This window comes from Eptatretus burgeri, chromosome 13 (assembly GCF_056783735.1).
Source record: "Eptatretus burgeri isolate ZD-2024b chromosome 13, Ebu_testis_v1, whole genome shotgun sequence".
Classification (NCBI taxonomy): Eukaryota; Metazoa; Chordata; class Myxini; order Myxiniformes; family Myxinidae; genus Eptatretus; species Eptatretus burgeri.
The window spans coordinates 44853011-44865226 of record NC_140973.1 but is presented as its reverse complement, the minus strand read 5'-3'; the positions used below and the strand labels follow the sequence as shown (position 1 = coordinate 44865226).

Genomic DNA, 12216 nt, shown 5'->3' with positions numbered 1-12216 from the left:
GCATAATATCAATGCATTTAAAATTATTTCCACTACTTTTACTCAAACAGAAAATAGTTATGTTTCCCTTAAACACCAACAGACACCATAAGTCGCAGTTATGTATTATATCAGGCTCAGGTAATTAATTCTATTGATTAATCTGATTTTACATTATTTTCGAACGATTCATTGTGCTTTGTATTTTATGCTAATTAGCCTACTGAAAAAAATTCAAAAGTTTAAATATATGTTTTGCCAACCTGGCTTGTATCTGGCAACACTTAAGTAATGTTTTTTTGCCCCAAAAAACTGACGTGTGTGGTAATTACAAGGAAAGAAAATGGAAATTCTTGCATTTTTGTGGGAATTATTGTCTTCAAGTCAAATTTAATTAATATGCTAATGAGATAATTAGCATAAGCAAAATATATTTTAATACGTAAATGTATAAGCTTTAATTTGACACAAATTTTGTGATTTTATGTTTATATTTGACAGAGATATTGACATTTTGCCGATCTTTGTGAGATTCGTCTATTTTTGATTGGTTGCCATGGAAACAGCTTAATAATGCACAGTGCAAATGAGTTATTTTTCTGGGAACATCTTTTTCTGATACTTGGGATACATATGAACACTGTGGTATCAGTGAAAAATTGTCGCGGGGAGTGGGGGGGGGGTTCAAGGTAGGTCCCACTGGCCCCCGGCCTAGAGACGAAGGTTATGTTTTCACCCCTGGCTTCTTCCTCTCTGTCTGTGAGCAAAATATCTCAAAAAGTTATTAACGGATCTGGATGAAACTTGGTGGGCAGGTTGGGTGTTTGACACGGATAGATTTGTGAGATTTTGATGAAGATCCGGATCCGAGAATTAAAAAAATTTAAAATGAATCCTCCCCATTGCGAGATGGGACCAAAATGATGTGGGCCACTGTATAGCACGATGCATTGATATTTCAAAAAGTTATTGACGGATTATGATGACAAAACTAGGCAGATGAGTTGGTTAAATGATGAAAACAAGCGGGTTAGATCTGATGGTTCAGGTCCGGATGTAGTATCCGACCAATCAATGGGAGACAAAAACCTGAACTGCACAGCCTGGTGGAGGTGTGCACTCACTCCACCGAGTGCCGTTCTTACTTTGTAATTTGATCATCGATCCTGATGTTAATGCCACGTGGCTGTTATAGTGCCATCTGGTGGTCATTATATGTACATACATAGACATTTAATTGTTTATTTAAAGTGCCAATTCCAACTGTACCCTACCGACGACTTGTTTACAGGTATTATGTGTTTTTTTTTTTCCCCCATTCCCTGTATCGATCGTGAGTGCAGTACGAATGAGTCATTCCCAAAAGTAGATCAGCTTTCATTCAAATTTCTTCGTACTTTTATTTAATTTTTAGGTCCTCGTGGAGGATCTCTGTCTTACTCACGTTGTTGTTCTTCTGCTTCTTCTTGTGGACTTTTTTTGTTTCACAGCCTACAGTTTTCATCGAAACTTCCTGAAACTTGGCATACATATGTAAAAATACCCCGCGCAGACAGTAACCATCTCTGATTTTGAAAATTCCTCCAAGAAAAAAAAAAAAAAAACTTATGACGTCAAAATATCTCCGCAAATGCAAATCGCCTAAAAAAATTATCTCCGAAACTAGGCAAGCTTTTTGAATTCTGTTTGCGGGAATCGAACAGGGCATTAGCAGAGATGAATTACCGCACATATGATACATCACTATGACGTCATATCAATTTTTATGACGTCATTCCTATTTTTTGACATTTTTTGTTTCACAACCCAGAGTTTTCATTGGATCTTCGTGAAACTTGCCATGTATATGCAGAAAGCCCACGCGCAGGCAGTAACCATCTCCGATATTTGAAATTCTTCCGAGAAAAAAAAGTTGACGTCATAATATCGCCGCTAATGGAAATCGCCTACACCATTATCTCCGAAACTAGGCAAGCTGTTCGAATTTTGTTTGCGGGAATCAAGGAGGGGATTAGGACAGATAATTTATCGCAAACTTGATACGTCACTATGACGTCATATTCGTTTTATGACGTCATCATTAAGAGGACGAGGATCTTCGCTCATTTGAGCTTGTTGTAACTAAGATGTGCTGCGTTTCTGAGTTACACCAATATGTTAGACAAGCATAAGATTAACATTTTTTTGTTGCACAGCACTTGTTTTAATACAATTAAAGCGGAGCCTTTTGTTTCCACTTTCACTGATTTTTTTTGTCAACATCTCTTGTAGACTACCTTTGGCCAATATATGACGGCCATGACGTTATAAGTCGCACCAGTGACAAGCATTTGATTCATGTATGCGTTTCCGTTTTGTTGACAGTCTTCACAACACCTGTTCAAAGAGGGTGTTTGGCGTACATGCATTACAGATTTGTTTTCATTCGGAAAACCCGTCATTATTTGTGGAGGAGCCGCTGCTGCACCTTCGTGTCCTGTAATGTGTTCAAGAATTAAATATATACATGTATACATATATATATATATATGTACATACATACATATATATATATATATATATATATATTGTTACGGCTGTGGAAATTCGCAAACCACCATTCAGGGCCCGTAGGTGAGATAACTCTAAGTACATGTGTAGTTAGCCGCAAACCCGTTGTTTAGAGGGAATTTATGTGATTCATTAGGGCTGCGACGCTTTGAGATAGCCGTTTTTCTGTTCTATCTTTATTTTTAACCGCCATAACCATCAAACCACCACCGATAAACCCTCCACCACCCTCACCTCTCTCCTTCTACGGCCATTCCCGCACCACCTATAAACACTGAGCGTCGGGCTGTCTTGGGCTCGTTCAAGCGATACGCACCGAGCCGCGAGTGCAAATAGCGGCCTTTCCGAGGGAGAATTCGGATCAAGAATGCTACACGCCCACTTATGATCCGTCCAATCAGCAAGCGCGGAGCGGCTTGGCCCCACCTCCAGGCGCGTCCGTGTGAAATCGAAATATGCAAATTATAGGATCAGGGTAGGTTCACGCCGACTTTTCTCCCGTCCAATGGGAGAGCATGGCTCCGCCCCCGAGCTCATCCTGATCTGGAAATTTGCATATTGTTTCTCCTGCCGGCCTATAAAATGCCGAGCGCAAGGCTCGTTGAGGGAGAGAGAGGGAGGGAGAGGGAGGGAGAGGGAGGGAGAGGGAGGGAGAGGGAGGGAGAGGGAGGGAGAGGGAGGGAGAGGGAGGGAGAGGGAGGGAGAGGGAGGGAGAGGGAGGGAGAGGGAGGGAGAGGGAGGGAGAGGGAGGGAGAGGGAGGGAGAGGGAGGGAGAGGGAGGGAGAGGGAGGGAGAGGGAGGGAGAGGGAGGGAGAGGGAGGGAGAGGGAGGGAGAGGGAGGGAGAGGGAGGGAGAGGGAGGGAGAGGGAGGGAGGGGGAGGGAGGGGGAGGGAGGGGGAGAGAGGGGGAGGGAGGGAGGGAGGGAGGGAGAGAGGGGGAGAGGGGGAGAGGGGGAGAGGGGAGAGGGGAGAGGGGAGAGGGGGAGAGGGGAGAGGGGGAGAGGGAGAGAGAGAGAGAGAGAGAGAGAGAGAGAGGGAGAGAGGGAGAGAGAGAGAGAGAGAGAGAGGGAGAGAGGGAGTTTTGGCAGAGTCAGTTTTGGTGGCAGAGAGTGAGAGTTTTGGTAAGAGAGTCATCGGGCGGAGTGTGGCAGTGGCAGAGTGTGGCAGGGAGTGGAGTCGGGTGGTGAAGGCATCGAGTTGGGTTCTGCAGTCGGCTGAGGAGAGTTGGGGGAAGAGGCCGAGGAGCTCGGGTCCGAGGCGAGAAGGACGGCGGTCGGCGAAGAGGTCGCGGTGGGAGATCGCTCGTCGCGGGACCTAAGCCAGCCAGCCATCATCCCTCCCCCAGAGCATCAACAATTCCCCCTTTTCCCCCACGCTGAGATAGTGCAACCAAGGGGGCCCCGTTCCCACCCCACTCCGAACGTCGTGCCAACGAAACCCGCGAAGGAGCACGGAGTCGAGGCACAGCTACACGGCCACGTCTGCGGCTCGTCCACCAACGCGCCACGAGGACGCGGGGAGGACCCACCCGGTCTCGTGGACCTGGCCGCTCCTTCAGGTCCCACGCACATATTGGCCTACAGGCCCGTCTGCCCCCTTGTCTATGAGGGTGGCTTCTTTCCTTTGCTTTTGAGTAAATGTGGGTTGGCGCCGTGTCTTGTAAAGTAGAACTGTGTAAGTGTTTCTGTGTGTATGCGTATTCGGTTGTAACTCTGCGTCGTTGTTTCTTTTGTTTTCCTGATATAGGTGCATTCTGACTGTTTGGCTGTATATGTGTGCTTTCCGTGTGTCGCGTAATAAATGTGCATTGTGTGAACTGTTTTCCCGTTTCGCTTTGTCTTTTCTTTATTGACCCTCCATCCTGCTTCACGTAAAGGGTTCGTAGTGGGCTTAATACGCCCAATAATTAATCGGAACTGTCGAGGTCGACGATAACACCGCTCGGTTATCACTGTAGCACGGAACGGACCGCTTAAGCGGTTCGTATCCGGAGTCGGCCTGTGGCGTGATGCGATCGCCCGGTCGACCATTCGCGCAGATACTTAGGTAGATCGAATTTGGCGAGCAACCCTATCCTGCGCGGGTGGGCAATTGCCACGATCGTGGTGAGGTTAAACTCCCACCCGTGACTAGCTCCCGGCGTTGGTCCGAGAGGGTCATGACTGAATTGTCCGTCTGGTGGGCGAGGCGGCCGCCATTCGAGTCGAGCGGCCGATCGCACGCCAGCGGGCGCAACAATATATATATATATATATATATATATATATATATATATATATATATATATATATATATATATATATATATATATGTTTTCGCAGTTCCGCTGGTTCTGCTGATCAGGGTGGTTGAGTGATTTCCCATTGAGTGGACAGCTTTCGTGTGCAGCCAAGTGGCTTCTGATTGGGTTCCTTCTGATTACTTCAATACAGGACTGTACCTATTATTTGGTCTTCCATTTGATCTGAATAGAAATTATTTTAATCACATTCTGAATTCAACTGAATAATAGTAAATGTCATGGGTCAGTTGTCCAATAAAAGTGGGATGTCTTGGTACCCGGGCATCACTGCCAGCAGTTATAAAGTGGCAATTCTAATTACGAGTACGTGCCCGTAAATAAATAAATAAATAAATAAATAAATATTCAAACCGCGAGCAACAAACAACCACACAGGCCGTTTCTTCGCTCTCACGTGCCCGTACGTGTGTGACCCGGAAGTTCGCATATTATTTGTAGTTACGATTATTCGCAATTTAGTTTTAACTAGTACGTGCCCGTAAAAAAAAAATAATAATAATAATAAATAAATATACCACACAGGCCGTTTCCTCGCTCTCACGTGCCCGTACGTGTGTGACCCGGAAGTTCGATATTATTCGCAGTTACGATTATTCGCAATTTATTTTTAATACCCAATTATTCAATTAGCGCCAACGTATTTTACCTTTTTGCAATGTCGTGGCAAGGAAAAACAAAAAGAGAAGAGAAGAGAGAGAAAAAATTTACTTCCTGGTTCGGAGCATACCAGCACTCTGATGTTCCCGAAATTTATACACCGTCTAATATGAAAATGATCATAACTTGGGCCATTGTGTTTATCTATAAATGCGCATAAGAAATCGAGAAATTATTAGAATACACGAAGTCATCACTCTCCGGAAGTCCGTACGTTGTAACCCGTAATGGGGAACGCGGATGAGCTTCCCTTCCCCATCGGCCACGCCCACGCAACAACGTGTCTTGCCATTGGTTTGGTAAATAAATGGCCATAACTTGGGAAGCATTTGTCCGATTAATATCAAACCTTGAAAAGGCACATCCTCAGGTCCCCAGCAATATATCTTGCAAGTTTCAATTAGATCAGACCAGTGGTTGTTGAGAAACAGCGGTCACAGACACACACACACACACACACACACACACACACACACACACACACACACACACACACACACACACACACACACACACACACACACACACACACACACACACACACACACACATACACAGATTGCTGGAATTATAGATAGATGTCTCTTATTAATTACATACTACACCAGTCCACAAACACTGCACAAAATACACCACACAAAACTCCACAAACACCACACAAAACAAGACCTGGTGAGGGTCTGCAGTCTCTGATTGCTCTTTTTCTGCTTCATGTTGCGTTCAATGGTCATATATAATATGGTTTCATTTATTATATAGGAATTGCACTTGGTCTCATACATTTTCCAACATTGAACTGAAGAGCCTTCATTTGCTGAAAGTCCGTTGAAAGTGCGTTTTGTTCTGAGACTTTGTGCTTTTGGGTGCTGGCTTTGCAACACATCCTGCTGCTTGGAGCTGAACAAGAATCCCATTTGTACAGTGTGTCCTGTTCTTCCCAATGTCTCCTCTCCAATGTCATTGTTATCCCAACAGAAAATTCCAAGAGAAGAGTATGATATTGAAGAGAAGAGTATCATATTGAATGACCAAACCTGTTCAGTAACTGTATTACTTCAGGTGACCCAGTCAAAGATTTTTGCAGTCATGGAAAGAGCTCCATGTTTAGTTGTTGTTTTTTCCCATTCCATTTGATATAACATACAGAAGGTCATGTCCATTTGATTGAATCTTGCAACGTAATGTTTCAGATGCTGTCAGTCTCTCGAAAGAAACTGGTAACTGACTTTCAGAAATCAGAATCATCATGAAGAAGCCACAAAATAAAATAAAACATCAAATCTGGCAATCTTACATTTTCCTTTGTTAACTCTTGGGATGTGGGAGGACATGACACCCCATCGTCATGATTTAGAAGTTCCATACAGAAATTCAGTGACGTCTTGATCAGGCTCCAACTGGAAGGCTTCGTCATCCTAACTTTCATTTCATTTATTGTGTTGCAGGTACATCAAGACATGCTTTGTGCCCCTGCAGGGTTGCTAAAAAGTGAACCAAATCATTATTGAGTAGACTTCCTGCATCTCACATTATTTCATCTTCTGAGTCTTCTGCATTCTTTTCAGAAACGTATTGTTCTCTTGGTACCTTTTCGTGAAACACTACCTCACATTTATTGTGATGTGGTGGACTCCAAAATCCTACGTCTTCTTGAAAACGGTTTTGTAGCCTGTTCTTTAATTTGTTTCTTCTGTACCGTGAAATATCAACGTTTACATCAGACAAACACCGGATGAACATTTGCTTAAGTTCAGACATTTTCATTGTATCGGTGCCATTGATGTTTGAATTTACTTTCTGTGCTGTAATATTAAAAGCATCATCGTATTCATATTTGTGTTCGACTTCATCTTTGTTTTGACATGTAACTGATGCGAGCTGTTTTGGATTATTGCAAGATCTGTAACAGGATCAATGAAAGTTGACTTCTTTTTTGGCACTGGATGACATCGTACATTCGTCTTCTCTGAGGTGTGCAGCTCCTTTCAATGCACCAGCAGCGCTTACTGTTTGGAGATTATTCGATGGTTCATAAGCACTAGAAGTACGAAGTTTGCTGTTATTCCCCATGTCAAGTGAGGACACAGTTCCGTGTCATAGGTATAGATGTCTTCTGGAGTTTAAGATGTTGTGGGGCCGGACTGTTGTCCGCTGACTTTGAGCATTCATGGATCATGGAGTTGGTGTTGGGCAGCAAGAAGATCACCTCAATGTTCAGGTGAGTCACCTTCAGGTTCCCAGGGTGGCGAGGAGCGTTGTCGATGAGCAGGATAACCTTGAATGGCAGGGTTTTTTTTCCACCAGATAACTCTCCACCGGAGGGACAAAACAGTTATGGAACCAGTCCATGAAAATTGCTGCGGCACTCACGCCTTCCTGTTGGTCCTTCAAAACATGGGCAGCATTTGCTTGTTCTTGCCCTTGAGAGCACATAGATTCAGGGAATGGTACAGCATCATGGGCTTCATCATGCAGTCCCCTTTTGCATTTGCCCACAGGAGAAGAGGTCCTTTGCGGCCTTGAATCGCAATGCTGTCGCCTCATGCTTTGAGATAAAAGTTCGCGTTGGCATATTTTTCCAAAACGGGCAGGTCTCATCAGCGTTGAACACCTGCTCTGGCAGGTACCCGTTCTCCTGAATGAGCTGTGCGAGTTTAGCAGGGAATGTTTCGGCTGCTTTTTTTTGTATACCTTGTCGAGGCTCGTATGAGAGCAAACACAACGCACAGCAAGGGGGGCATGAGACAAGAGGGGCAGAAGTGGGAAGGACAAAACAGTGGGGAACAGAGACATTAGGAGTTCTGTGGAAGGGAAAGGGATGGGGTGGGGAACATGGGGACATTACAGGGACTTTCAGGAAGGAAAGCAGGGAATTTGAAGGAGGTGGGTTTGGGGTGGATTAGCGGGGGTAGAAAAGATCGAGAATTTGGATGGGGGATGATAAGAGGTGGTGATAAGAGGTGCTGTCTTGAAGGCCTGCAAGGAAGAATAGGATTGAATAGAGTGAGGGAGTTTATTCCAAAGGTGGGGAAAAAGAGGAATGAAAGAGTGAAGGTGAGCAGTGATTTGTGATTTTGGCAGTTTTACCAAAAGGGGTCTTTTGGCAGACCTTGAGCACCCTGCGGAAATGTGGTGGGGACAAATCGCAGAGAGAGCAGGGGGGCGAGGCTGGAGAGGAGACGGTAAAAGACAGAAAGACCACCGACCAGCCTGCAGTGAGAGAGTGAGAGGCCCAAAAACTCAGCCTCATCGCAGGAGATGCCAATGATCCGAAATGTCTTGGTTTCCACAGTGTTAAGCCGGGAAAGGTGAGAGGCAGGAGTACCAGCCTAGGGGAGAGCAGCACTCCATCAGGTTGCAGACGAAAGCTTTGTAAGTGGTCAGGAGCTCAGGTGGGCTGAGGAAGGACTTTGCACGACGGAGGATTCCCAGTTGGTGACTGGCTTTGGAGGCGAGGTTTGAAATGTTTCTTTCCCAGGAAAGGTCATGGCAGATAGTGAGACCCAGAAGCTTGAAAGAAAGGACTTCTTCCAGAGGATTGTTGAGAAAGTGGATGTGGGGGGAGGGGGGGTTCTAAACGGTCCTTTCGGAGAGACATAGTGAGAGTGAGATTTGTCCGGATTGAAAGACATATTCCACGTGTTGGACCAGTTTGTGATTTTACCGAGATCTGCAGTGAGTGAAGAAGCTGCTGCATGCCGGTCTGAGGGATGACAGATGGTACGGCAGAGGGTGGAGTCGTCGGCAAAGAGAAATAGAGGATTTTCCAGAGTCGGATATATCATTGATGAAAACCAGAAAAAGAACAGGGCCCAGAACGCGACCTCGAGGAACTCCAGCCTGGACAGGAAGAGGGGATGAAAGAACTCCATTTAGGGCCACACGTTGCTTAGTTGTTCATGGAGGCACACTCGCCTGTCAGTTTGACATTGCTGATCGTAGCACTTCTTGAAGCAATCAAAACCATCCCCTGCCCTGCTCACTTGGAAAGGACTGGGGCCACTCATACCTGTAGGTCTCTCATGCTAGCGCCACCTGCACCAACCAGATGCATGCAAATATGTATCGCCTTTGCGTGAATGAGAGGTCCACTTAAAGAATGACAGGTTCTTCTGTGCATTGTCCTCAATCCATACACTGAGAGCCTTCTCCATCCTTTCTGTGGGGACATCCCGGATGTCGGTGACCACTTTGGTGCTCGGTACAGCACTCGCCGCAACACTTTCTCGGATTGTCTTCTCATTCTTTCTTATGTAGCGAATGCTACATTCGTTTATTCCATACAGTCTGCCCACAAAGGCCACACTCTGTCCTCTTGAGAGCCGGTACAGCAGCTCCATTTTGTGATTCAGGCTCATCACTTTCTTCTGCCTCTTGGCAGTCGACACATCTCCGGCACTGGTCTTGTACTTGGGAGCCATATTTGACCAATGAGTGGAGCGAGAAGCAAAACACCGGTCAAGACATATTGGGAAGAGAAGAATGATTGAGACTGAGGACATACTGCACATAAGTAGTTATGAGGGAATTGTGGGTGGCTGCGGGAGGGGTGAGTGGTCTGTGCATCGTTGATGGGGGATGTTGACGGCTGCTAACGTTTTACGTACCAGGTGGTCGATGCACTTAATAATTTTAATTGTGCAACTCACGAGGCGGTAACATCTTCAGCAGCTCGTATTAGATGCAGTGAAGCATTTTAATTGAGCAACTAATGAGTGGTAACGTTTTACATAGCTGGTGGTAGATGTGGTGAAACGTTTTGATTGTGTAATTCTTGGGTGATGACGTCTTCAGCAGCTTGTAATAGATGTGTTAAAGCTTTTTAATTGGGTGATTTGCGGGGATAACATTTTACACAGCAGCTGGTAGATATGGTGGAGCATCATTATAGTGTGAATGGTGGGACATGCCACGCAGCTCGCTTATAGCGTGGCTGGTGGAAGATGTGTTTTAGAACTGTGTTAAGCGTGCGGCTCATGGAAGATATTGTGACGTCCACGGGACTTGAACAGTCCCGCCAACGTAGAATAAGCCGAAACGATGGAGGCGGTTTATTTTTTACAACCCAAAGATGGCGGTTTTAATCGCTCTACAGCAAACGGGACGAGGAAGGAGGCACGAGTCGCTTTTCACCGAGTTAATAACGTTTATTTCTCTAACCAGAAATAATAAGACTCGGCAAGAGGAGGAATCCGGGGCGATTTGACGGGATGGTGGTGTGGATTCGGGCGTGGGGAAAACGCAGACAATTCCAATGGATATACAAATCTCAAACCCTCTAAGGCGCCAGGTACACACACACACACACACACACACACACACACACACACACACACACACACACAAAACGTAGCTGGTCCTGGTGGTCAGGCTGGCCCGTGGTGTAAACGCAACAGTCCCTGGATTGGCGTCGGACGAGCTGGCGTTGCGCTCGTCAGGGGCAGGAGACACCGTGGTGCTGTCGACCTCCTGGTCCTGGCCCAAGTCCGCTCACAGCCGCCAGGGAACCAGTTCTGGCGCCAAGTTGCGAGCAGGAGAGGGAGGCAGGTCCGCCCGCCGTTCGACCCCGTACTCCGAGCCAGCAGAACCCCAGAGCCAACCGAGGTGAGGCACGAGGCACAGCAAGGCCACGAGACACGATGAATCCAGGATCGAATCAGCGCAACAAAACAGCACGCTCCCAGCACAACAGCCTCCACCAAAACGGTTTTTCTTTACCGATCTTCTTCCTCCCCTTTTCCCCGAACAGAACCTTTTTATCCTTGAGTCCTCGTCACTTCCAATTGAGCCGTTTTATTGGCCCTCCGCCGTCGCCTTCCGCCAATCGTGATCACGGGGCGGAGCCATCCGCAGCACTGTCCTGTGACATCACGGCAAGCCTCCAGGGAATACTAATAGGGTTTACGCAGACACACTTACCCTATCCCGTCTCTCCCTATCTAATTTCGTGACAATTATCATTTCCCCCTTGAAGAAATGGACATTTACTAGACAACTTATCACCACTGAATTGCTACTTATTACATCGAGATCCTGGTACACTCGAACAGCATGGCATACCTAATTAAACATCCTAATTACCCTTTGAATGCATACCCCCCCCCCTCAGACGTAACACTGCCCCCTCCTCTGGTACCGCAGCTCCTGCAAGGTATATCACAGGCGCTACCGTACCAGCCTTAACACTTACTGACTCACACCTAATTAACCTAACGAAATAAAGTAGGAGGGGCAATGGGCAGCGAGCAGCAGCTAACTAACCTATCCTGCTTAATGTACTACCCCCTTATGGCCTTATCCTCGCCTAAACAATCATTCATTTTTTTTATTTTTATTTTATCACATGAGAGCTCTGAGCGAAGTTGCACTCCATCCTCTGGATCATCGCTCTTGCCCAACACTCTTCCAGTGATCTGGGGAGGGGAAACAAAAGGTTCCACACAAAAAAAAACACAACACTTATACTTTACATTCCTACTCTAAGCCTTAACGACACTATTCACGGGATATTTACACTTGACCGCATCCCCCAGTGGATGCTAATAGACCCAGTGTTACCTGGGGAGCCAATTTTCAAATTTACTTGCCCCAAAATTATGCGGACATCATGCCCTTGCTGCACATGTCAAGTTGTGCGGGATCGACTGGGACTCACACATCTTCACAACACTCACACCATGGTCATCATCACATTTCTAGGTCATGGTCCCCATTTTAATGATGCAGGCT

General features: G+C 46.1%; 1 protein-coding gene and 1 long non-coding RNA gene across 2 annotated transcripts in view; one reads left to right on the top strand and one right to left on the bottom strand.

Moving 5' to 3' along the window:
- The window catches only part of LOC147014346 (uncharacterized), a 39425-nt gene extending 32143 nt beyond the window's left edge, over positions 1 to 7282 (top strand). Inside the window, exon 3 of the long non-coding RNA XR_015050746.1 lies at positions 6933 to 7282. This is a non-coding gene — a long non-coding RNA (uncharacterized LOC147014346). The remainder of the gene's footprint in view (positions 1 to 6932) is intronic.
- A 2230-nt stretch (positions 7283 to 9512) lies between these two features.
- LOC147014345 (putative CENPB DNA-binding domain-containing protein 1) lies at positions 9513 to 9908 on the bottom strand. Its single transcript, XM_085850600.1, has one exon. The coding sequence runs from the start codon at positions 9906 to 9908 to the stop codon at positions 9513 to 9515; it is 396 nt and encodes a 131-aa protein (XP_085706726.1).
- Positions 9909 to 12216: the final 2308 nt, after the last annotated feature.

Coding starts and splice junctions, on each gene's coding strand:
- LOC147014345 (XM_085850600.1), bottom strand. CDS start 9,908: ATGGCTCCCAAGTACAAGACCAGTGCCGGAGATGTGTCGACTGCCAAG.